The following is a 26,654-nucleotide window of genomic DNA, read 5'->3' as shown; positions in this document are numbered from 1 at the left end:
TTCCTGTGTCTTGTTTGAATCCCCCTCTTTGTGTGTGTCCCGTCCGTTGCTTGTAGGGTCTGTGGGGTGGGCTTCGCTCGCCAACCCCTGGTGTTGGGAATGACAAAGAGCGTGATGTATGAATGAGATATAGAATAGTGTGACGGTGTAGATGATGCAAATAGAAATCAAACAATAAAGTGTGTGGCACAGTGTAAAGGTTTATTTGAAAATTTCTTTGTACACGCCGTTTAAGTGTAAAAGGTAATTCCAGCTCAGAACTTGTAAGGTCATTTAAGATGGTTATTGTTGTGATCAGAGTCAAGTTTGTCAGAGCTTAGAAAGAGTTGTGTCTCTCCAGGAAGTAATGGAATGACTTGAGTATTAATGTTTTCCACATTAATATTTTTTGGACATAATATAGTGCGTTGTGTTAAAAGGGGCATTTGGTCTAATGAGATTGCTGTTCCAAATGTCTCTGTAACTAAGTCGTCGCAGATAAAGGCTTGAGGAATTGTAATAATATGTGGCTGAAGTCCATCTGTATTGGTGAGTGTACCATCTCTCAGTTGTAATAAGCAATTGTTATGATCTGGTTCTGGACATCGTATCTTTTTTACTAACTGTATCTTTTGAAAGTAATGCCAATTGTCTGCGTATTTTAAGGTGCACTGAACAATAGCTGAGTGCATGGCATCTGGAAGAATAGCTAATCACTGTCTAAAATCTCCTCCTCATAAAAGTACCTTTCCTCCAAATCGAATATTATTATTCATAAACGTTTGTAGAAGTTTATGAATAGTGTTGAGTAAGTGACTTCATGCCATTGAACATTCATCAATAAACAACATTTTTTCAAGACGGATGTCACGTGCAGTGCCACCGTTAATGTTCATAGTGGATACCGATTTGTAGGATCTAATGCAGTTGATAAAGATTTAACTTTCAGGTACATCGTCAGTTAGAAGCTTCTGTAGATATTCAGTATATGAATGTAAAGAAGGCAGTCTAATTTGACCCTTTTGACAACAACGTGTAAATGTATAACTTGTATTGCCAGTTGTTTCTTCAGGGAAGTGAACTGAATGACAATGATTGCAAATGACATTCATTAATCCGAATGAATTTTCCTGGTGTATGTTTTCCTTGTGCCGTTTGAGAGGCGCGTTGTTGCATGTGTAGTATTTGGGACGTGTTGTTTTGGAGCTGTAATCGATTTGCCTGTGCTGTGTGAGAAGCCCGTTGTAGCCTTCGCTGCCATTAACGTATGTCTGAGACGGGAGGGTGTTTCGTTTTGAATCCGTGCCTGTTGCGATGCAACACTTTGATTGATAGATTGCGTAATGTGGATCTAGGATGTAGATTTGTGCATATTTGCGTTGTTGATTTGTTTCAGGGTGCACTGTTCCAATGCGATGCAGTATTTGTGCACATATGCGAAAGCAGTATGGTCCATTGCCTTTTGGTGGCCTGATATTTACTCCGGTATATGCAAAAGCAAATGAACTATTGTAGAATCTAATGCAGTTCATAAAGTTTTTACTTTTAGGTACATCGTTAGTTAGAAGCTTTAGTTGAGCTTTGCGTTTTTGGAGTCGAGACATTTTTTCTTATGGATGTGTGGGGGGGATCGTTGTTGCGCGAGCGTTTCGTTTCTTTTTGTGTTCCTGTGTCTTGTTTGAATCCCCCTCTTTGTGTGTGTCCCGTCCCTTGCTTGTAGGGTCTGTGGGGTGGTTTTGTGTTCTTTTTTTTGGTCTTCCATGGGCTTGTTGAATCCCCCTCTTGGTGTGTGTCCCGTCCCGTCCCGTGCCTGTAGGGTGGGGGGAGTGGGGGGGGGTATGGTCGTGCCTTGCTATTGTGCGCTCGTCTGTTCTTTTTTTTTTTGGTGTGTTTAGTTTCGTGTGCAATGTGTTTCGTGCTTTCCCCTCGTTTGAGTACTCTTTCCCCTCGTTTGAGTACTCTTTTATGTGCCTTTTCCTTATTTTGGTGCTTGTTGAGCCTCATTTTTGTGACTCCTTTCTGTATGTGCTCACTCCTGTTTTCTGTGCTCTTGTCGGACTCTTTTTGCGCCTGCGTGTCTCGCGGCCCCTCATCCGCCTCTCTCCCCCTCTTTGTGTGTCCCGTCCCTTGCTTGTAGGGTCTGTGGGGTGGTTTTGTGTTCTTTTTTTTGGTCTTCCATGGGCTTGTTGAATCCCCCTCTTGGTGTGTGTCCCGTCCCGTCCCGTCCCGTGCCTGTAGGGTGGCGGGGGTATGGTCGTGCCTTGCTATTGTGCGCTCGTCTGTTCTTTTTTTTTTTGGTGTGTTTAGTTTCGTGTGCAATGTGTTTCGTGCTTTCCCCTCGTTTGAGTACTCTTTAATGTTTTTTTTCCTTATTTTGGTGCTTGTTGAGCCTCATTTTTGTGACTCCTTTCTGTATGTGCTCACTCCTGTTTTCTGTGCTCTTGTCGGACTCTTTTTGCGCCTGCGTCTCTCGCGGACCCTCATCCGCCTCTCTCGCCCTCTTTTGTCCGCCTTTCTCGGGTCCTCAGCCGACTCTCGCGGACTGTTTGTTGCGCCGGCGCAGTACGTCTTTTTGCAGCTACGGCCCATGGCCGGATGTGCCTGCGTCCATCATCCGGTTTAGCATTCTCGGTTAGTAATATGGATAGGGCAAGAATCTGTCTTCAGATCACAATGAATTTTCTCTTTAAGAATTATTTAGCAAGTCACCTTAAATAGAGAGATGTTCTAAATGATCTCATTAGAACAGTTAGGTTTATTATATGATTAAAATTTTTATCAAGTTTGAAACTTTTTTGGTAACAATTTCAAATTGAACATGAGTTTGCAGATTTATTAGATTTTTATCAAGCCTTTACTGGAAAAAAAGGCTTATTCTGAAAAGTACAAAATGTAAATGGACCAGGAGATAAGAATGTCTAGGAAAAAGACATACTGCAAAATTAGTCAAAAGCAAAAATCAGTGACATATAGTACATACCCTTGCAATAATTCAAAGGAAAGATCAGCAGTTGAGGTTTCCAATAAACATGGATGATGCAGTCATGCCACACTGTGGGGAACAGAAGACTATCCCACCAGTATTGTTCACAATACAGGGAGTAATCCTGTACTTGGTGTCAGCCCATCACAAGTCCAATTTACACACACACGCCCACGTCAAGGCTAATTTAGAGCTCACAAACCAGTATGGCATGCAGGTAGAAAGTTTTTCAAGTTGCTTGCAAACTCCTAACAGAAGACAACCAGACGCAGAATTTTAACCCATTGGACCAAGCCAACACATGAACAATAATTGTATCTGGTTTTGGCTTCTGGAGGTAATGCCTCTAATAATGTAAGAAGGGACATACTATGATAACATGAGCCAGTGTTTCAAGGACACACATACACCTAACTGAAACAAGTTGTCTGTACTTTAAAACTGCAGCTAATAGAGCTGGACTGTATGTAAATACATGGCCTCCAGAAATAATTGAGATGAGTTTTGGGAACGACCAGAACGTTTTTTTTAGGAGCTAACCTTGGCTGGTATAGTATAGCTAATGAAACAATAGTACCTACTTAGAGTGGTATCTGGGCGCACCTGTAATATTAATCACTTGTGTTTTTGTTTATTTTTGGTATTGGGATATGAAGATTCTGTTTCTAAGATTTATTTTTTATTTTGATTTATTTGACAAGGTTTATTTTTGTTCTGTCTTGATATTCTTCGTTTATCCATTGCCATTTGGAAGTGTCACATGTCTATGATTGTCATGCTGGAGACATTGCGTGAGTGATGTCACAGAAACTAAGCTATAAATATGGTGGTGATCATACAATGCGTTATCCACAGGTGGATACTCTATGTTCATCTGTATTAGTACACTTTTGCAAGAAGACTCTAGAGGTAGGATGGCAGTTTTGGTTTTGACATCATTTTCCCTTTGACTTTTGAGTATCCTTTTTTTGGTTGTCTGAGTTTCTGCCTCAGTTAATCATCTCCTGGTCTCTTTGCCACTCACAGTAATCCTTAAACAATTTATGTATCTCATAACAACACCTCAGTGATCTTTGTTGTAGGCCATGTATTATGCTAAATATAGTTTTGCCCTGATTGATACCTTGATTGGTTATTTATTTGTTGAGGCATCCAGAAATACTCCTTGTTACTGACTCAAAATAATTTTATAAATAAATATTCTAGGCATCATATCCATCCATCCATCCATTTTCCAACCCGCTGAATCCAAACACAGGGTCACGGGGGTCTGCTGGAGCCAATCCCAGCCAACACAGGGCACAAGGCAGGAAACAATCCTGGGCAGGGTGCCAACCCACCGCAGTAGGCATCATATAGTAAGCATAGTTGAACATTATATTAAAGTTAGGTCTTTAGCCAGTTAAAATGACTCTTTACCTAAAAATAATCTTACTCAGAAACAGCAACATCTCAAAACCAATCCAGCCATCTATCCATTTTCCAACCTGCTTATTCTGAGCAGGGTCTTTGAGAAGGTGAATTCTATCCCAGCAAGCATCAGGTGGAAGACAGGAACAATCCAGTCCATCGGAGGGTTAATACACTCAAACACTCACTTATGCCAATTTAGGAAAGGCAGTTCACCTAATCCGCAGGAAACCAGAAACCGATGCAGCTGGAGGAAATCCACATGGATATGAGGAGTCATGCAGAGACCACATAGAGCTAACACCTGGGATGTGATTCCTCAGTCTCATTAATGTGAGGCAGCAGCATTGCACCCACATCTTAAAATTTGTCAGTTTTACATCTGCTTAATTGGAACTAAAGTAGTATGAGTTAATTAATTTAATGCATTGCTTTGAGTTTTTGTTTAAGTTTTGTGTTTTTTACTTTTATCATTTTGATAGTGATTTCATACTGCCACCTTTTTGGCGAGTTATTTTCGTTTTAGCAGCCATCTTTGTTGTGGCTTTGTCAGCTGTTTTTGGACTTTGTGACTTGTGACATCATCACTGCAAATATACAACAGACTTCAGTGCAGGCCTCTGGTTGTCATACTTTTGAGATTTTCTTTTATTTAAGTTCACTACTTAGTCACTGAAATATCAGTAATTTAACTAATACAAGGTAGAAAAAAAAAATCTAAACAAAATTTAACCATGACCCAGCACACTTGGGAGTTTCAAGTGAAATTTTTGCAGTGTGTGTGCTTGAATTTTGTTTAGTTAGGGATTTATTTTTGGTTAGTCTGATTACTGAATCCTGCTTAGATTATTTTGACTTTCCTTGATGCAGAAACAATTTAGCTTGCTAATCTTCTTAGCATTACTGGTTTTACTTTCTGCCTGCACTCAACTCTAAGCCTGCCTGTTTGTATGTTAGCCTTTTTAATCTCCTGGTCACATCCCTCATAATATTCTTTGCACAAATAAGCAATTGAGATGTTCTGAACATAAAAAATTTTTGGTAAATTGCATTTTTCATAGTTGATTTTCTTACTGAAGAGTCAGATAAAAGGTGCATGTTCTTTACATCTGAAAGGAAGAGCTTTTTGTGTTTGTTTTTTACCATGTTGTTTCAAGATATCCAAATATTTTTGTCAGTCTAAGTTCCATTTAAGCTACTATATATATATATATATATATATATATATATATATATATATAAATACCATAAAAAGTAATAATCATAAATACAGTACTAGAATTCTAGCAGAAAATGTAAAGCTAAAGCTGCTTGCTCCTTGGTGGTTAAGTTGAATTGGTTCTTTAATTATAAGTAGGTAAATATGTAGTTATTAATTGTATAATCATATTTTTCTATGTATTTTTAACATAGTAATGGGAAAAGGTTCATTTTGATTTTTTTTTGTAATTTTTTAAAATTAACAACTTACCATGAATGTCTGGCTAAATGGATAAAGGACTTCCTGCATTGTAAGACTTTTTAGGAATTTATTTTTGGTTACCAGTCTGAAGAATGTTCTTTGCTTAAAAAGTAATAAAATTATTCTAGATGAATAATAAATATTTTTTTATCTTTTTATTGCTTGTAGGCTCTGGGAAGCATGTATTTAATTCACAGATCAATCAAGCAGATCTATCAGTATGACTTCAGAGGTAATCCTTTTCTGTGTTCTGTTCTTCTGTTTTGTTTTCTTTTAATTTGTACATTTTCCATATATTATTTATTTCATGTAATATTTGTAGTGTAATTCATTCTATTCATTCAATTTAAGAAAATGTGAATCCTTATATTTTGCATTGCTTTCTATGAACAAGAAGCAGATAAAAGAACCCTCTGTCTTCTTGTGTACCGGTATTTGAAAGGTTGAAACAAAAGGTGAAGTGATTTAGCCCATGGTTATTTAGTGGGTTAGTGGCAGCATTGGGACAGGAAATTGGTAGTTACTTGTTTAAAATCCCTTTCACCATTGGGAATCATAGCTATTTCATTTCTAGACAGCATGCTCTGTAAGATTTGAAGGTTAGTAACAGAGAATTAGTAGCTAAAGTGGAATTTAAACAAAATCCTTTAAAAGAATAATTGGATAACTACTCAGAAAAAACAACTGGAGCAACCTTCTCAACTTCAGCTGTGAATGAGTGGTTTAAATTTGAATCTTCTGCCTTCAGTCAGTCAGTCATTCAGTTATTTTTCGAACAAGGTCACGGGGGTGTGGGTGCTGGAGCCTAGCCCTGCTATTATAGAGCATAAGGCAGGAACAAACCCTGGACAAGGTGCTAGTCCATCACAGGGCTCTTCTACCTCCATCATAACATAAATAAGTACTGAGTACTTATGTAATAGGCAGGCACAAAAAATGTTTTTACTTCTAGTCTGTTTGTGCCCTTACTGGTTTATACACCATTTTTATGTTCCTTCCACCCTTATCAAGCATTCTTCTTTTTCAGATTTGTTTCCTTCAAGCCAAGAAATCCAGTCAGATAGAGAACATTCTAACATTTCATCTAATCATTGATGGCTTTGTGATAACTATAACATGGGAACATTGATTTTTTTTTCCTCCCCCACTTTAGAAAAAGAGTATAAAGCTGTTTGTGGACAGAACATCCATCTTGGCTCCCTAGATGATGTTCCTTCTCTCGAGAAAGAAAAATTTCCCAAGAACTTCTGGCCTGATGTAAGTGTGCATACACAACATGATTAACTTTTTTTTTTAAGTTATGATTTAACTCAAAACATTTTTTCATTTTAGTTATTTTTAAGTCTTCCTTTTGTCTGTGTTCTAAGTGAATATCTTACTTTTTTCTTTGTATTTTGGTGACATTTTGCATGATCACCACTCACTTATTAATATATTAAATTTCTTTTTTCAGTATTTTATCACGTAACAATAATAAACAGCCGCAAGTGTTGTGTGTAGAATGTTACAGCCAATCATCTTTTTATCCTTAATATGTGTACAGTTCACAGAAAACACCTTAGATTTCCCACATTTCAATCTTGTGCATAGATTCCCAAGAAACATATAGCATAAAGCTACACAAAATTCAGAAATGAATGCAGTGAATATGTAGATAGTAATAAACAATACAATACAATTTTCAGTGACTACAAGACCAGAGCACGGTAAACAAAAATGTAAGTATAATGTAACTTGTAGGGGGGCGCACCTGCACCCCAAACACCTAGACACAACCAAACCACACAGTCACGGAAAGAAATTTTTATTCAAACAAAATATCTTTTACAGGTTTTTATCGCCTGGTACATCAGTCACAATTCATGTTTGTTTCTTTCCTTTCCTTTGCTTTTCCACTTCCATTCTCCACCGAGCAAGCATTGTCCATCTCCTCCCGACTCTAACTGATCAATAATGCAGAGCGGCTGCTTTTTGATATGAACCCTAGAGAACTTCCAGTACAACAGGATTGCCAGTCCTGTGGAACCTCTCCATAGACAAAGCTCCCCCTAATGGTATCTGAGAACCTCAACAGGGCTACCCAGCAAAACTAGAACTCCCTTGGACCATACCACAGGGACACTATCACACAAGGCCTCAGGAGGCAGTCACCCTCTGTCCTTCTCTCATAATGGCCTCCTGACCATGAAAGGTACCACTAACCAATTCAGTCAGGATGCCTGTCAAGCCATATCCTTCCTTCTTAAAAGCTGCCTGGCCAAATAAGAAACCATTCAACACTGCCAGAATGCCAGTCGGCCCATGTCTTCTACCACAATAGATTATATAGTTATTAAATATAGAATAAGTAAATAATAAAGACACAGATTTGTTAAAATGTACAGAAAACATAGTAGAAACTAATTAACGTAAGTGGAAGCCAACAATATACAGTATGCCAATTAATTAATTCTTGTACTATGGCCAGTTTACAACAGAGGAGATGAAAATTGTAAAAGAGAAGGTCAAAGACAACTAGCCACCTATCCCCTCCTGGGCATATAGTAGTGGAGTTTGTGCTGGGCTGTCCAGTCTGATGATAGAACCTTTCTGTTTGAAGATTTTAATGCTATTTTATCTGAGGTGACTTTTCTATATGCAGGAGAACAGCTTGTCAGTAGACCAATGGCATAACGACTAACTCACAAAGATGCAGTATGCATGGCTAATCGGCAGCTCTTGTGAGGGTATGGATATTAATCCTTAGAATCTGTGATAACCTAGGACATGTACAGCTGCCCTAACCCGACACAGACAGGCAGAGATACAAGTGCAACACACAACGCCCTTTTATTCAGAGCTGGGGCTGCGCTTTCATCTCACTCTCCAGAGCACAGTACAGTACAGCATCAAAGTAAACAAGACACAGTCCTTTCCTTCTCCCTTGGGTCATTCTCAGTCCTTCCACCTCCACTCCCTCTCTGGCAAGCTTTGTCTTCCTCCTCTTGACTGTGGCTCCCCGATTGGAGTGAGGCAGCTCCTTTTATGTAGCTCTTGGGAGTGCTCCAGGTGGCTCATCAGCGTTAACTGGAATCACTCCCAGGTGTGATGGAAGTTCAATGTAGGGCTCTGCCACTCCCCCTGGTGGCCCCCACAGAACCCAACAGGGCTGTACTAAACTCCAACTTCCAGCATGCCCTGCCGGAATCCATTGTGCCACAGCCGCCCAGAAGGGCTGCCCTCTAACATCCCGAGAAAAGTAGCACCCTAAGGATACTCTCTCCCCTGGTCCTTCCATCCATCTGGCTTCCCATCCAGATAATGGCTATGGCTGCACATCACAAATCATAAACACAATCTGCATAATACTGTCACACACAGAACAATGCATTTATTATTTGGACTAAAGCAACCTCAAATACAAAAGTTAAAACTCTTGATACAGAAGTTCAAATCCAGAAACCTGTCTTTATGTATTTAATTGAAATGTGGATTATAAATGTAAAAACACAATAATAAAAGTGCAAAAAGAAGAAGACAAGATGTAGTAATGTGATCTAAAATGTTGTGAAGAAGTGAACCTTGATCTTGGTTTGTCTTTAAATAATATTTTGCAAGACTATGATATTATCTGATCTTCATGGTTGTACATTTGGCCAGTGGTACACTACACGTTCAAATTTTATGACTGCAGCTGCCGGATCTCATCACCTTCAGGACATCGGGTAAAATAGTTAAAAATCATACAAAATGACAAATCATATGACTGTATCATCACCTTTTACCACAGTTTCAAATTTCAGAAGTATCACTGGCTTGATGCATTTTGACAGCCAAATAACGTGTTGCCTGACAACACTGATGACTTTAATAATGATTCCAGGTATGGTAACTTCATCTACAGTACCAGCCCTTTTTTTTCTTTTTTGCTTTTTCCTCCTTTGTTGTTTTATGACAAATATGAGACATCAAACATATAAGCCTCTCTTCTGTTTGCCTTCAGGTCAAATGGTATACCTTGTCCTCATTGGTTGTCAACTCTTGCCCAGATAGGCACCTATCAATAGGACTTAATGTAACATCAAACTTGTTTGATTTTATCATCAGAAGTTACCAAGGGCAGGTGCCATAACTCGTTCAAATTATGTAAAGAAAGGCTATGATTAAAAATCACAAGAATAAGTCATGTAATGTGATGCCAAATGTAGTATTGTGGGGAAAGTCTGGGTATGAAGCATCACATGCAATTGTATTCCACTTCTGAAAAGGTCTAATTGATCGATTACATCCTATAAGACATTGCTTTAAATGTTGTATTGTCTTGAGAAAGTTCTATTCAACTTATATACAATACATACCAGTTTTATAGTGACCCAAATACCCTTGTAAGAGTTTCAGAGAGAGCCAAGAATGCTTTAAAAGGTGAAGATAATGATATTGATAGAAAGGTAAAAAAATATAGCCTGTGTAAAGCTAACCTACAGGAAACCTAACATTTTAACAGATATAGATGGATTCTATTTTTTTTTTTTTAATTTTAAATGATCTTCTGTGAAACTGGACTGCTTTTCTGCACTCTCTAGATTCTTTAGGGAAATGCTGGTCTCTAACAAATTAAATAATTCATCAATTTTCTTTTACTCTGATAGTTTAATTGGTCCAGGAAAGGATTCATGAGGACCAGATGGATAATTCACAACAGGTATAATGCTTTAATTTTTGTGATTATTATATTATATTGAGCCATATTTTTAAATATTACATTTAAACATTTCTTAGTAAAATTTATAAAGCTGATTCTGTTACATTCTAGATTCCTATATTAACATGTTCCATGGCTGATTTCATGTTTTTAGGTTGATATTGTTTCTCTTCTCTGTCTGCATCTTCTTAGTATCCAGTTGTTGTTTGGACACAACAAATCTAAAACATAATCATATATTTTTAATTCTGAATATCTTTATAAATCATGGAGATCAAGTTGTAAGTAAATAATTGGCACCTTAAATCACTGGATTTTTAACTCCTAATCATGCTAAGTTTAAAACTGTAAAGTATCTTTCTGAACATTTTACCTAAGTAAGATTTTTAAATATTATGGATTAGTGATTGATGTATTTTTAATCAGTTTAAACCTTGTGAAAAGGTTTTGTTTGTATGTTTTCATTTTTGTGCACGCTTCTATTTAAACCTGTGAATGTGTACCATCATGGAGCTAGGGTTATAATGACAAATTATATCATCACCTGTTGTGACTTATGATAAGCATATATGATTTAAAGTAATAACAGTGGAGGGACCAATACCCTTCTCCAAACATATCATTTCAAAATGGAAATACCAAACATTCCCATTTTTTCTGAATTTCCAAGGCATCGTAATAAAACATCCCTCTGCCCCTTCCCCTTGAGCATCATAAAAGAAATAAAATAAAATCTACTGAAGAAACTTAATAATGTGTAAATCATTTTAATAGAACTGTACTATAACTTGCAAAATGATTGTCAGAATGATGAAATGCTTTGTTTAGACAGTTGATTCTTTTGAATTTAATTTTCTTAGAAGAGTCTAGCTGTCAAATTCTTGGAATCCACTGACAATGAGTACATCTCAGTCTTGACAATGAAAACTCTTGGAGCTCTTTGGCATCACAATTATAGCACACCCTGCTTAATTTAGTGGCATGTACAATGTCTTTCTTGCCTAATTATTTTCTTCCCCTTAATCTGCTGTGTTTACTTTGGTAGTTTTGACTCTGCGTCTATGCTGTCTTTGGCTGGGAAGAAGCATTTTGGGGTGGGGGCTACTGGGCACCATATTGTTATGATTTGAGTTTGTTTTTATATTTTCTTGGGTTTTCCTAAGGCTTGAAAATTCATCTTGGTGTTTTTTGGAAGTTTTTGAAAGATTTCCCAGTGATGCCCTGGCTCTGCACCCATTGTGATATCATCAGTGCACCACTATGAAAATTCCCTCAAAAACAGTCACTTCTATCTGAGACAGGGCCAAATCCAGCTATTCACTTTCTTTTTAATTTTGAGTACTGGTCACTTGATGACTGGTCACTGAAACAATTTTGCTCTGATACTCTGTTTTCACATTTTCATTTTGACCCTTTCTTTGCCTTGACTCTTTTCTTTCTCTTTCTTGTTTGTGCAAGGAAGAACAGGAGAAGCACTGCCAGAGCCCTACAAAACAATCTCCAGCTGGCTACCAGTGTGCATGTTTCTGACCAAATTGTCAGAAACAGACTTCATGAGGGTGGCATGAAGGTCCGATGTGCTCTAGTGGGACCTGTGCTCACAACCTATCCCATCACTTTGCAGCTCGATTGGCATTCACCACAGAATACCACAATTGGCATCTCCACCATTGGTGCCCTGTTCTTTTCACAAATGAGAGCAGGTTCACACTAAGCACATGTGACAATTGTGAAAAAGTCTGGAGATGCCGTGATTAACGTTATGCAGCCTGCAGCATCATCCTACATAACCGGTTTGTCAGTGATGGTCTAGGGAATCATATCCTTGGAGGGTCACACAGACCTCCACGTGCTAGGCAACAGTACCCTGACTACTGTTAGGTACCAGGATGAAATCCTCTGAGCCATTGTCAGACCTTATGCTGGTGCAGTGAACCCTGGGTTTTTCCTAGAGCAGGACAATACCCTGTCTTATATGGCCAGAGCACGTAAGCAGTTCCTGGATGACAAAGGTATTGATGCCATTGACTGGCCTGCATGTTCCCCACACCTGGATCCAAATGAGAACGTCTGGAATGTTAGGTGTCTGCGCATCCTACGCTGCCAAGTAGCGCCACAGACTGTCCAGGGGCTGTCTGATGCCCTAATCCAAGTCTGGGAGGAGATAAACCAGGGTACCATTCGCCATCTCATCAGGAGCATCCCCAGATATTGTCGGGAGGGCGTACAGGCACATGGGGGCCATACACACTACTAAGTCACATTATGAGTCACCGTGATGAAATTCACGCAAGTTGGAACAGCCTGTGATTTCAATTTTTGACTTTGATTTTCAGTATGATGTCGAATTCAGCCCTCAATGGGTTTGTGATTTTGGTTTTCATTGACTGTTGTTGCATCATTTTGCTCTCAACAAATTGCACACTATTACCCTGTAAAGATTTTGCACTTGAATATTTCGTTCATCGAGATTCGATGTGTGATTTAAGTGTTAAATTTTTTCCATTTTTCAGCTCTGGTGTTTTTTATTCAATTAAGAAATAGATCACAAAAGAATGATAAACATAAATCGAAAAACAGTACAGCTGTGATGAAAATATAAGTTAACTATTGTATAAGCTGTTAAATTGTAGAAATGTAGCAAACAACTCTGAATCAGTCATGTACAGAAAAAAATGAAGCAGCCGTATACACAAATATTTTTACACAAACTGATTATGGACTTGCTGTATTTGCTTTATAATATTAATAATTTTAAACATTTAATCTAAACAAGTATTGTGGCTTAGTAGCTAAAGCACTGGACTGTTAACCACACAGATGACCATTCTATCTCTACTTCTAGCTCAAGGAACAACCAGCCAAACTATGTTTTAGATGTAAAAATTGTCCATCAATACCTTGCATCAATAGTGACTGTGGTAAGCTGCTCAATAAGTAAAGGCTATTTTGTTGAGATGCTTAAGTGTGATATAGATGCATTGGACCAAAATGTAGTACCACTTTAGTCAGTCCTGTGCTAATTAATGGGAAAGGCTTGCCATATCCAAACCCACTTGTCACTCCAGCCCCTCTAACCCAGCACTTGGGAGTTACCTCATATCCTAAAATGCAGCCATTACTTCAGTTTACCTACATTGTTGTGGCATGATGAATTTGCTCACTTTAAAATCCTGCTGCATAATTCGGAGAAAAGTACAATTAATGTTTTAAAATATGAATGTGAATCCATCTATCCATTTTCCTATTCAAAACAAGTAAGTCTGAAGTTTGCTAGAACCGAGTCTCATAAACAAGAATGAAGCCCTGAGAGGCAGTCTGACATCCATACTAACTTACTATGGGGCTAACTTGGATTTGCAAGTTAATCTAACATGCATACCTTTGGTGTTCTGAACAATCACAAACATGACAAAACGTATGTGAGACCTTCAGACATGCCAAAAAAAGCAAAGGCCAGGATCTTCACTGGCCAGTTTAGAAGAAGCTCACCCCAGCCCAGACAGTTCCTAACTATTAGCTAAAGCTTTTAAATAAGCTAGGCACAAAATGGGAAAAATGACTTTTACAGTTCAAAAAATACTTTGCAAATTCAAATGCCTCACAAACAAGAGAAATCTCTTTATAAAGACAAAGCAAAAGATGAATCTTTATAAATTGAAGGTTCAACTCAACAAAATAAAAAAGAACAAAAATTAATAAAAAGAGCATAAAAGGAGTAGCTAAAATGGAATCCAGCACGTGTAAATCCCAATATGAAAAATTATGTTCAGAAATGCCTCATTTAGATGTATTAAAGGTACTAAATAACACAGCATAATGTTCTCAAAATCGGCCTAATCTAACTGACCATCTTTGAGTGACAGAGCCTACTGGGCACAAGGCAGGAAACAGGCCTGGACAGGGTGCCATTTTATTTCAGAGCATACATATACACACACTCCCACAGAGGAACCAGTTTAGAGTTGTTAATTAATCTGACTTGCTCTTCTTTTGAGATGTGGGACGAAAACTTGGAATGCCCAGAGGGAAACCCACAGGGACAATGGGAGAAGGTGCAAACTCCTCACCTGGAGAGACTCCTTACTTCTCACCTGGGGAGAGGCTCAAGTGCAAGACACCAGATCTGGGAAGCACTAGTGCAGAATGGATCAATTTTAATATCATTCAATCCACTTTGGAGCTTATTCTGTGAACACTTTTAATAGTTTTCCTATTTCTTACATAATTAAATCAACTCCAAAGCTGTAAGCTAATTTTGTTCTGAAATCTGTGTAATTTTCCACATGACTATATTGCTTCAACCTGTTGCAGTAGTTTTGTATTCTGAAGGCACCTAAACATATTGGCAGAGTTGGCAAGTGCTTCAAAATTGCTTATCAGAGGTGTATTAGTTGAATTAAATTTTAGCCGTTGGAAGCTTATGCACACACAATTTTATTCTTATCTGGTGTTCATGGGTTGCATCATTTGTAATTGCAATTGCACCACATTCTGTAGTATTAATGTTATAAGAGGTGCTAGGAGGTGATGCATTATATGTACTGTGTGTTTGCGCACAAGTAAATCTTATCTGTAGGTCAAACTTTGAAAAAATTACTCCAAGTTAGTATAACCTTATGATTTTTGCACAAAGTAGGAAAAATTAGTTAAAAAAGATTGGCAAATGATTTAACTACAGTATGTTGCAGACTTCTTTCCAATCAGAATTTTATCAAGTTTTCCAGTCTGTCTTTCATTCTCTGGGCCTGGTTCCAGCATCTGTCAGCAAACATTTTTTTTCCAGAATAATAGTAACTATTTGTTTTTCTCTCTAATTTCAGTCATTAGAAATATCAGACCAAGCTACTGGGCCACCGTTTAGGTAAACAGAGGCTGGTCGTCAGTTCAACATTAATTCTAAGGTTGTTGGCAGTTGAAAGGGGACTGTGCCAAGTCCATGTGATAAATGGTGTTTGTTTGTGCACACCAGAGGGACTTTTCTCTAAAGCTTTTCTGTCCTACCTCCCCCTTCCCACACATCCCAGCACACCCTCCTACATCGATCCCAATGCAGACTTGCAAAAGGGGACACCATTGACTTACACACTGCATTGCCTAAAAGTTTAAAGCTTCTGGAAACAGGATTGGTACACAAGTTTGAAAGTCTTGGAGTTCAGCTTTGGAGTTGTTAATGTGATTTTTAATTTTGTTGTTTAGATAGAAGTGACAGAAACCCTTTTGTCAGTGTTTAATAAAACTGTCACAGTGAAGCCTAGTTTTGATTTGCAGATCAGTTCAGAGCCAGTTTTAGTGTTTTAAGTCAGTCATTATGCTATCTCAATCTTTGTATTAATTGCTTCATTTGATTTCTTTCTTATTTTTGCACCTGTTCAGAAAGAATTGAGTTTATGAGTAGTGCTTCCCCAGTAATAGTGTTATCATTTATGTCTGGGAATCATGGACAGTAGGAGCTATTTGTCTATTTTCAAGTGCTAAATGTGCATTGTATATATTCTGTTGCACAACACAATTGAACATAATTCTCATTTAAAGGTAAATGATGTGGCAGCCTCTAGTAAATAGCATTCTGAAATGAATATTGGGTATTGTCAGCAGCCATACGACCTGCGGTTCAGAACAGGTCATACATCTAAATCTAAGCATGTTTGGGCCCAGCCAATACTTGGATAGGAGACCATCTAGGAAAAAGCTAGTGTTGCTGCTAGAAGAGATATTGGTAAGGTCAGCAGGGGGAACTTTCCTGTGGTCTGTGTGTGGATTCCAATGCTCTAGTGCAGTGACTGAGATGTAAAACCAAAGTCCTTACTTTCTGTGGTCATTAAAGATCCCTGGGCATGTGTTGAAAAAGAGTAGGGTTTATCCTAATGTCCTGGCAAATTTGCTCATAATGACCTTGTCTGTTCTACCCCCCTAATCATATCCTTGTCTCTCTTACCTCTTCACTACCTAATAGCTAATGCATGGTAATCTCACTAGCACAATAATGGCTGTCTTCTCATCATCCATGTGGGTGCTATGCATTGTTGGTGGTTGAAGTTGTTCCTCTTTACCCATGTAAAGTGCTTTGATTAGTGAGTAAAGTGCTACATAAATGTAATTAATTATTATAATTAACAGAAATACAGTTAGTACCAAGTACATTGTCTTGCTGCAGCTTTGTGCATTGTTTCATCAAGGTAGTTTAAGGACATATAGCTGATTACGTTTTTTAATACCATTAATCCTGATTCCTTGGTCTTTCTTGTCATTGTGAAGCCTTTTTGCTATAGGCATCTCTGTGTTGATCTTCATTGTATTTCCTTCTTTCATAAATATTTAAGAATTTATTTTATAACAATGGAAAGGTTCACCTGAGGAAAAAGTAATACAACAAATTTCTTCCATATTAGCACAATACTATGATAAAACACTCCTAATATTACCTTCTGTCTCTCTTTCTCTTTCTGTCTCTGTCTCTGTCTTAGCCTTGCTGCTATTCTTTTCACATATTGAGCATTTTTCCTTCCTTATCTCCCTCCCCACTCCACATTCAACGAGTCACCAACTATTAAGTGTTTTTAAATCCAATTCCCTGTCCAGGACAGCCTCTCATTGACTCCAGGGAAACCAGATCACAGCTCTGTGTAGCTTCAGATGATGTGTCTGGACTGTTGAGTCTTCCATCACACTTAAAAAACAGGTCTCCAAGGCAGCGTCTTTGCTGCTTGCCTTGTCAGACAGTACAGTGTAGCCCCTTGCATTCTCTTCTCAGAATGTGCACTCTCTGTCAACCAGGAGATATTGTTCTTTCTGGACTTTTCTTCTTAGAACTGCAGCCTCATTTGAAGGAGGATCATCCTGAGCATCTGCTCTGGCACGTTCTCTAGCACTCTGGGAAGTATCGATGTTTCCTCAAGAGTCGCGTTTACTTTGATGCTGGTGTGATGGCTTATATTGTACCCAGCAGTATATGGCCTCTCTTTCATATGCCCTTTTTGGGACCTGCCTCTGCCCTTTGCCTTGTTTTTCTTCCTGCTTTACCATCTACCAGGTCATCCATCATATCTTCTTTGATCACGACTGTTTGAGATGTTAATTCAATCATGAAAAGAATCATTCTTGAGAATATTTGCCTTAATTTATTCAATAAAGTCGTTTCATCCAGAGGTGCACAATTCCAGTGTAAAAATCAACATTAAAATGTCTTATTTTACAACTGCTCACATCATGTTTATACAGTAAATTCAAAGCCAGCACTTTCTTTATAATTAAATTTCATTACTTTAATTGTATTCTCAGACATTTGATCATGTTATAAAGAGGAGTGTTAATGTGTTTAATTAGGGTATTTGCTATTGATCAACCTAGAAAATATATAATGTTCAAGTCAAAACTAAATTTGACTAATAAAGCAGAAAGTGACTGATTCTGGAGAACATGTTGGCATATTAGTTACTGCTGCTGAGTTTCATCTTCTGACTTCAAATCCCAGCTCTAGCGTGTCTGGAAGTTGCACGTTCTCTTTTCTGTGTGGATTTTCCTGATGTTTCTCCGTTTTTTTCCCCACATCTCAGGAATATGCTTATTAGGTTAATTGAAATGTCTATATTGTTTCAGGGTGAGAGAATTTAAGTGTAAGGTACTGGCACTCTGTTCATGGATAGTTTCCTTATTGTGCCCAGTGCTTCTTGGGTATCTTCCACAACCTTAAAACTGGATAACTGGGATTGGAGACTGTTGGATGACTAATACCATAAGCTAGTGCACACTATTTGTAAATGAGTACTCAACATACTGTATACTCAGTGAAGAGTGTTATACAAAGCACAGTTTAAATGTATTCTTTCCCCCTTAGTTGGAATACATTTAGATAATCTCTGGTGTACCACTGGTCGCATGATTATTTCAGTCCACCAGTGTTTGAAAATGTAGTTCCCATGATTTCAGATTAAATAAACCTTTCTCTGAGAATTCTCACGTTTTGTAGTGTATCATTGAAGGCAAAGGGATATTCAAAGCCAATCTGGGTAAGGTCATTGAAAAATACCAGTTAGGGGAAGTACATTTTTAAGGTACTTAAATCCTCCAAACTGGTGCAGAAAAAGATCTCATGTCAATTTCCACCTGAAATTTGTTAAAAGGCATGTGGGAGTCTTTGAAATTGAGAAGGATAAAATTTGATCATTAGCAAAGAAGAAAATGGATATATTTAACCTTAATTATTGTTTGTTGTGTACATTCTGTAAAAGATCAGATGGTTAGGAAACCAGATTGTATTCTCCATTTTTAGCTGTTAGAAGGGCTGTGATGTAAAAAGATTATCAAACAAATGTCAAGTCTGATGTGCTTTCCTCTAAGTTAGTCTTTATCTCAATCTTCTAAGGGTTTTTGACCAGAAGAGGCAAGTTTCATCAGGACCAATGACGGAAAAAGAAAATAAGTGAGAGAGGCTGTGTCACATCTGGCTCTCTTTACCCATGAAATCATTTCCCTTAAAAAGACACAATATGCTCTGGAATTGAAAAATGCTTAATATAGCAGTTTCTACCATAAGACATGGCAGTAACTTCTTATGTGATGCGAGGAGACAGAAATTAAAATGAAATTTCAGAATGCACTGATAAATATTGCAAAAAAAGCTAATGCAGTTTTACAATGGCCCATGATGTTCTGATGAGTATTATCTTCTAGCAGGACAATAGCTTCTAATATATAGCCAAATGCACCATGCAATAACTTAAAAACAAAATGTTCTTTAGTGACCTTGTCAAGGCACAGAACTAAATAATAGTCAAAAAACAAAATATAGTCAAAAATATTCTGGTGAATTTTTGAAACTCATCTTTGGAGATGTTGAGCCTTTCTGAAAACAGTTGGCAAAATTGCAGGGTTGATACATGCTAATGTGAATTATAGTGTATAAATGTTTTGGCTGTAGTTTATGCCAAAAGTGCTTCTACTTAATATTGGACTAAAGAAAAGATGAAAAAGGAAACTAACCTTTCTTGTTTCTATTTGTCTGTTTTATTTCATTCTGTCTGTTATTAGATGCAACTGAGAAGGCAAATTTCATGTTTTTTTGTGTAAACATGACTAAATAAAGAAACCTTAAAGATGACTTCCAGGATCAGTGATTTTCTGTTTTCTACCTTAGTTATGATTAATAATTTAAAACATTATCACACATAGATAATGATTTCAAACAATGGAGACACAGAAGTTGATATAAATTCTCATATCAGCAAGGTAGAAGCTGTCAACAAGATACATTGCAGCCAAAACAAAAATTGATTTGTTTATTAAAACATGAAAATTGACTGCCAAAACAAGACAGGAATTAGACATCTACAAACTGGACCGGTGATATTTCTCCAGGAGAAGTGAAGGATTGCATGCAAAGATCACATGTGAAATGAGAAAGTGTTAGTAGACTTTTGAGCTCAACAAAACATGTACGGTAACTTTGTAGCATAGGGTTAACTTTGTCTTTTACCAATGAAATATCTAAATTTCAAGTGGTTGGCTTTCAAAGTGGGAGCTTGCACTTGTACAATTCAGAGAACACAATGCTGCTACTCATATTCTTTAAAGTCGTTACCTAATCCTAACTATTCACTTTAATCAATTATATAAAACAGAAAAAACACCTGGTCAGCCACAAATTGTATATTTCTGGTCAAATTATATTTGCAGTAATACAAAATACTTCCAATGTGATTAATTTGCCCTTTATTTTCACTTAAACACTAAAGATTATTTTTCTTTGCTTTTGATGAGAACCAAATAGCAAATCAAAAGCAACTCTTCCTCTGTCTGTCCCAAAAATCTGTTCAGAAATTTATTTGAATGCAGTGTGGGAAAGAGAAATGGCGCAAGTGGAATGAACCTCCTTAAACTCCCATACCATGTGAAGGCAGCCTTAGATTTAAATAATATAGAAGGCTCTGTACAGTGTGGTAATTGTAATGGAAGGTGCTTATATTCAACTCACAACTAACTTGTTTAGGTAAGGAAGGACATTTATACTTTCATTCTTTAAACTTTCTGATAAAAATGTGTTAATTAAACAGTCAACGAATAGCAACTAGAACATGCCTTTTTAAGGTCTAGGGTTCTTCATGAATTGCCACTAAGATGGAAATATGTTAAAAATATTCAAATGTTTTACACTGAAACACTGGGAAGTTCATAAGATGCATTTCTAAAAGTTCATTTAACATGTTCATAACTTTATATAAAAAATCACAGTTGATCCTAAACATGTTGATTTTATCTTTTTCTTTGTTGCAGTGGATTTGATCTGGTGAATGTCCACCTTTTCCATGATGCCTCTAACCTCATTGCATGTAAAAGCAGCCCTTCCGTGTACTCTGGAAACAGAGAGAAGGCCTTGAGATATGTCATTAACAGGTGAAGTCACCCAGAATCTTTTAACAATGTGTAACACTATCATTCAGTGGACAATAATTACACTTTTCTGTTGTTAAGAAGGGGGTCTTCTTCATGCTGACATTCATCCTTTATGAAGGGAAACAGTGCAGACTTTGTTTAGCCAGTTTTAATGACAGTTATTTATGCTTGTTGATAACTAGTGCTTGATGAAACTATACAGGAGGCGCAAAATGTAATAATCTAGTGGATTCTTCTTTCCTGTAAAAACTTATATAATATTAACTTTATTATAAGGCACTTTTCATGGACAAATGAATCAAGACATGAGTAATAAAGAGAAGAGCGCTAAGAAGATACTTAACTAGACATCTGTACTTTTCTGTTAAACAAAGATAAACAATATAATATAACATGAACAAAATACTAACAGAAACCAAGATTAAAAAGTACATTTTAGGCTATTTCTCAAAACTGCTGAATGAAGTTGATTCTTAGATAATAAAATAATAATGATTTCCAAGTTTTGGGTGTTCCAAAAAAAGTTACCCCTTATGTTCATGTTTTAGCGATTCATACAGGCCATTACTAGATAATCTAACTCAGGGGACTAGTATCAGTTTGGTTCTAGAGAGTTGTGGTGGCTGCAGGGTTTTCTTCCAACCTAGTTGTTAATAAAAAGTAAATAATTGCTGCTGAAGCACTTATTGCTAAAGGAGCATTTTTAGGCTTAATTTTAGTTGCCTCACCTGTTAAATTTCCCAAATTTAACTACTTTACTCTTAAACTGCAGAATATACTGTTTTAATGGCTCCTTATATACAAAAGAGAATTCTACATTTTTTCCAAAGAAGAGAAGAGAAAAGTAAATAACTAAGAGTCAGTCATCCAGATTAGGCTACAAATCATTTGGATGATATCCTTGGAAAGGAAAAACTCTGTGATTCAAGTATGACCTGACATTGCAGAATGAAAACACTAACACACCATAAAATTATTTACGGTCTGGTATTGGCAAGGATTGGTTTCTACTTAAGCAATTGTGTTGGAATAAAAATCTGCAGCCACTACAGCACTTCAGGACCAATTTTGCATACCCTTCATCTAAGTGAAAATTGTAGCACACGTTCACTAAAGATAGTCCAATATGCATGAAGGTGCTGAGAGCTTTAAAAAGCAGTTAAAGAAATTCAATATTTAATCCTTAATGAGACAGAAAACCAATAAAATGATTTCAGAATAAGTGTAATATAGTCTGTATTTCAGCCCTGTGCCAATACTTTAGTATAGACCAAAAAGAAAAAAAACATGAATCAAACTTATTGTTTGTTTGTAAAAACAAAAAAAAAAAGTATTTATGTTGACAGTGTAAGATATAACACCAAAATCTTTATCGGTAATATCACTGTTGTCAATAGCCATATTTCATCATTATTTTCTGAACCTTCTTATTCCATTGTAAGATAAGGATGAGACAAAATCTATTGTAGAACAATTAAAAACAGCAACAGATGGCAGGCAAGAATCAATCCTGAATGGGATGCCTATTCATTGTGGAAGAAACTGCCACAAACACAGTTTACTCACACTGGGACAATTGTGACTTGCAAATCAACCATCTGTAATGTATATATCAAGAAAGTGTGTGGGGAGAGGGGAGGATTCAGAGAAAACCAAAAGACCTTTCTTTTTTAGGAACAGTCATGGTATCAAGCACACCAGGGCGAGGCTGTCAAACACATTGTTGAACAAAAATATTAGAATTAGACATCTTGAGTGGATAGCACTGCTGCCTCATTGGTCTAATGTCATAGGTTTGAATCCTGTATGTCGTCACTGAGTTGAGTTTTCATGGCTTTCCTCTGGGAACTCTAATAGCTTTAAATTGCTATACAAACTTGTTTCATGTCTTTCTCTGCCTCCATGATAATCTCCTACCTACATTCAGCTGGCCTGAACTGGTTTCAAAAGGGTGGTATATGCATTTATGGCACCCTGTGGGTAAGTACTGTAGCAGTAGGATTTGGTCTAGTACCTATTGGGTCTACTATGACATGTTAGTGTATTCTTATGGAAAAACTAGAAGACAATAAAATTTTATTGGAGACAAATAGATGGCCTAAGCAGTTGGGAGTAAAAGAATGTTTTTAATAGATGGCAAGTGGCTGAGGATAATATTTTTGAGTGGTTATCATTAGTGGTGCAACGGATCAAAAAACTCATGGTTTGAATCGGATCACGGTTTTAAGTCACGGATCGGATCAATTTTCGGATCAGCAAAAAAAAAAGACAAGACAAATTTAACTCTCCATTTATTTAGTTAAGTATTTTTTGCCCATTAAAAACATTCAACTCAAGACTCATTCCACTCAATTATATAAATACAAATTAAGGTGCAATATAGGGCATGATAACTATTTCCTTTAATGTGGACACAATAAAAAACAACTTTAAATGCAATTTAAGGCATCATTGCTTCTTACTTTGAACATGCAGAGAGAAATAAAAACTAGCTTATGTCCACATCATCAAAAAAGAAGAAAGAAAGGAAAGCAGACCTGAGCTTATAATTTCAAATTTTTTTTCAAAAACATGAGGATGTCTACATTTTCTGGGGAAAGTGTAGATCTCTTTGCTGTAACTATGTCCCCTGCTGTTGAGAACACCCTCTCGCTAGGCACTGAAGTGCCAGGCACAGCAAGATGGTGTCTTGCCATTGTGGCAACGTGAGGGTATTTACATTCGTTGCTTTTCCACCAAGTCAGAGGATCACCATCGACTGGAATGCTACTTGCTGCCTCATAGGATACCACCTCCTCTTTGATGGTGTCAGCAAAAGCCTTGCTGACCATGTCCTTCTGTGCAAAGGTCTCGCCAAAAAGCTCCGCCATTGCTGACTTCTTTTGAGGAGGAGATGTGTCTGCTCCTGTTGGTGCTGCATATTGACGCTGCAGGGAAAGTTACCTTATTGATTAAAACTTTTTTTTTCCCATAGACATTAAAATGTGGCAGTAACTTAATAAATAACTTAATAAACTTAACTAAAAACATTATCATAAAATATAAAAAATATATAATTTCAAAATATTTATTTTCTTTATCTCTTTACAGTCTTCAGTGCCAAGACTGCTCACAATCTCAGTAGTGAGATCACTGTATGTCCTCATGCGCAAGGCAAGGTCTAGGTGAGACAGCGACTTGAACCTTGGATCAAGTGCAGTAGATCTGTGAAGGTAGTCCTGTAGGGTTGGTCGTGAAGTGTATCTGGGCTTCAGGTTCTCTCTAATGGCAGTCTTGACATCTCTTGTGATGGTGCTGTCTTCCTCACTTGGGGCCATGGATTGTAGGATCCTTGTTTTCAGAGGCAGGATCATGGACACAGATGGTGCAGTTTCAGTGCTCAACAGAGTTGTAATCATTTTGAGTGGTTTGAGCAGCTGGAGGACCTCCTCTGCCACTTTAACATCATCATCAGACAAGGTGACGATGTCTCTGGCATTTTTCTTCAGGGTTTTGTCTGTTAGTGCAGAGTATATAGCTGCCTGCTGCTCAAGATAATGCCCCAACATATCATAAGTGGAGTTCCACCTTGTTGTGACATCATGTATGAGCTTATGAGTAGGCAGCTGTAGCATTTCTTGCTTGGTCTTAAGCACATGAGCAGCTGTTCAGCTTCGGTGGAAGTAGGAAACCACCTTCATGATCCTCCCAAGGAGGCAGTCCATCTTACACACTTTCATTCCCTTTTGGGATGCTAAATTAATTGCATGTGCAAAGCACCCTATCTGTGGGCTAAGTCCTGCTTCATTCACTGCATTTATTTGGTTTTTGGCATTATCTGTTGTGACTGGGATATTATTAGTATTGGGCCTCTCTATCCTCCACTCTGCCACTGCTTCCGTCAATACGTGTGCCAGGTTTGTGCCAGTGTGACTCTCATAGAGGGGGTGTGTCTGTAGTACAGGGCTTTGTATCTCCCACTCTGCTGTGATGTAATGTGCGGTCATGGTCACATAGTTTTCTGTTGCCCTGGAGGTCCTCCCGTCAGTAGTTAGGGCCACAGAAGATGGGACAGTTCAGCCATAACTTTTGACTTTTCCTGCGCATACATACTTGGGACGATATTGTCACTGAAGTGAGTGCTCGACGGAATATCATAGCATGGCTCAAGCACGTGTATCCTATGTTTAAACCCCTTGTTTTGCACAACGGAATATGGCCTCATGTCTGCAGCAATAAACACCCTAATAGCTTTAGCCCGGTCTGATTGGTCAGCAAAGGGCTGCTTAAATGCCGCGGATATCTTTGGTTGTTGCGCAGCCATCGTCTTGGGTCCTGTCACATCAGGGTGGTGTCGTTTTAAATGAGTGGCCATGCCCAACGTGTTGCCAGTCTCATAGGGCTTCCTTGTGCCACACAGTCGACAAACTGTGGTGGTTTTATCCACCACCCTTTTCCCGTCAACATATTTAACAGGGAAGCCAAAATGCTCCCACACATGAGACTTAAATGATGCTGGAGGTTTGTGAAGCTCCTCTGCTTGAACTGCTACCGCTGGCCATGACCACGCTTATGAAGCGGCAAACCGGACAAAAGTCGAGCGAAAATGCGAAAAAGGTTGAGTTAGTGCGCGAGAGAGAAAGTTAGTGCACGAGAGCTACCTAGTTAGTGCGCGAGAGAGATAGTGCGTGAGAGAAGTTTAATTGCAGTTCAATGCGCGAGAGCTACCGAGTTAGTGCGCGAGAGAGGTTGAGAGAGTGCGCGAGAGACACGCGCACAATACAGTGGAACTTTTTTTTCTTGGATCTTCGGATCACGTGCGTACCGAACCGTGGACAGGAATCGGTTCGGATCACGGATCAACAGTGATCCGTTGCACCACTAGTTATCATCCTTCTTTTCAAGTCAACCTATTACAACTGAGGGTGTGAAGCCTCGAAAATCGTGGATAAGGCAGAAAGCATCATGCAGGGTTTCAATGCATCACAGGCCACAAACACACATACAAAATTGTACTTACACCCACAGGCCCAATTTAATTAGGTTCCTAATTAACCTAACACACACACACACACACACATCTTTTGGATATCATAGGAAATACAGAGTACTATAAGAATACACAAGCACAAGAATGAGAAGAAAATTGTAAACCCCACAAAGCGACTAACCAGGCAAAGATTCAAACCCAAAACTCTGGAGCAGTGAGTTGCTACTACTGTTATTAATAATCTTAATTTTTTTTCCTTTTACTACCAAATTATAGATGTCTGTGTGTCATTTAGTATTCCACTATGGAGTATTAATTTGGTTTCCTCAGTTCTCAGTTTTTCATCAGTCTGCCTTGAGCAGGCCTATGCATTCATTTTATCCAGGGCCTCACTTCTGCTGGGTATTTTTTTAAAGAATGAATCTATGGGGTTACCCATTGGACTGTCTAAAAAAAGGTTTTATTGCAGTTTAAGGACAATACTGATTTGGTGACACTTGTAATGTGTTTTTGTGGAGTGGTTTAGTCAATTGAGTAGTTAAGACCAGTGCTTAACAGATCAAGAGTTTTTAGTCTGCACATTCTCTCCATCTCTGTGTGAGTTTTCTTCCATTTGTTGTTATATTCTTCTCACACTGCAAAAATGTGCATTTTAGGCTAACTGGTAACTCTAAATTTGACCTATATGGTGAGGTATTATAAGGAGATGTCAGTCTTGCATTGTATTCAAAGCTATGCTAACACTTCTTTGTTCAGATAATGTTTTTATAGATGTGAA

The 26,654-nt window shown here is 37.8% G+C and overlaps 1 protein-coding gene across 2 annotated transcripts in view; it reads left to right on the top strand.

The window, feature by feature from the left end:
- The window catches only part of inpp5l (inositol polyphosphate-5-phosphatase L), a 128,531-nt gene that overhangs the window by 79,939 nt on the left and 21,938 nt on the right, over positions 1-26,654 (top strand). The window contains exons 5-8 of one of the 2 annotated variants that reach the window (XM_051924210.1): positions 6,003-6,066; positions 6,988-7,091; positions 10,463-10,515; positions 20,788-20,907. In XM_051924210.1, the coding sequence (XP_051780170.1) occupies positions 6,003-6,066; positions 6,988-7,091; positions 10,463-10,515; positions 20,788-20,907 (341 nt within the window). The remainder of the gene's footprint in view (positions 1-6,002; positions 6,067-6,987; positions 7,092-10,462; positions 10,516-20,787; positions 20,908-26,654) is intronic. The other variant, XM_051924212.1, reaches the window with a different exon arrangement.

This window comes from Erpetoichthys calabaricus, chromosome 1, assembly GCF_900747795.2.
Source record: "Erpetoichthys calabaricus chromosome 1, fErpCal1.3, whole genome shotgun sequence".
NCBI classification, from domain to species: Eukaryota; Metazoa; Chordata; class Cladistia; order Polypteriformes; family Polypteridae; genus Erpetoichthys; species Erpetoichthys calabaricus.
This window is presented reverse-complemented; position numbering and strand designations above follow the sequence as displayed.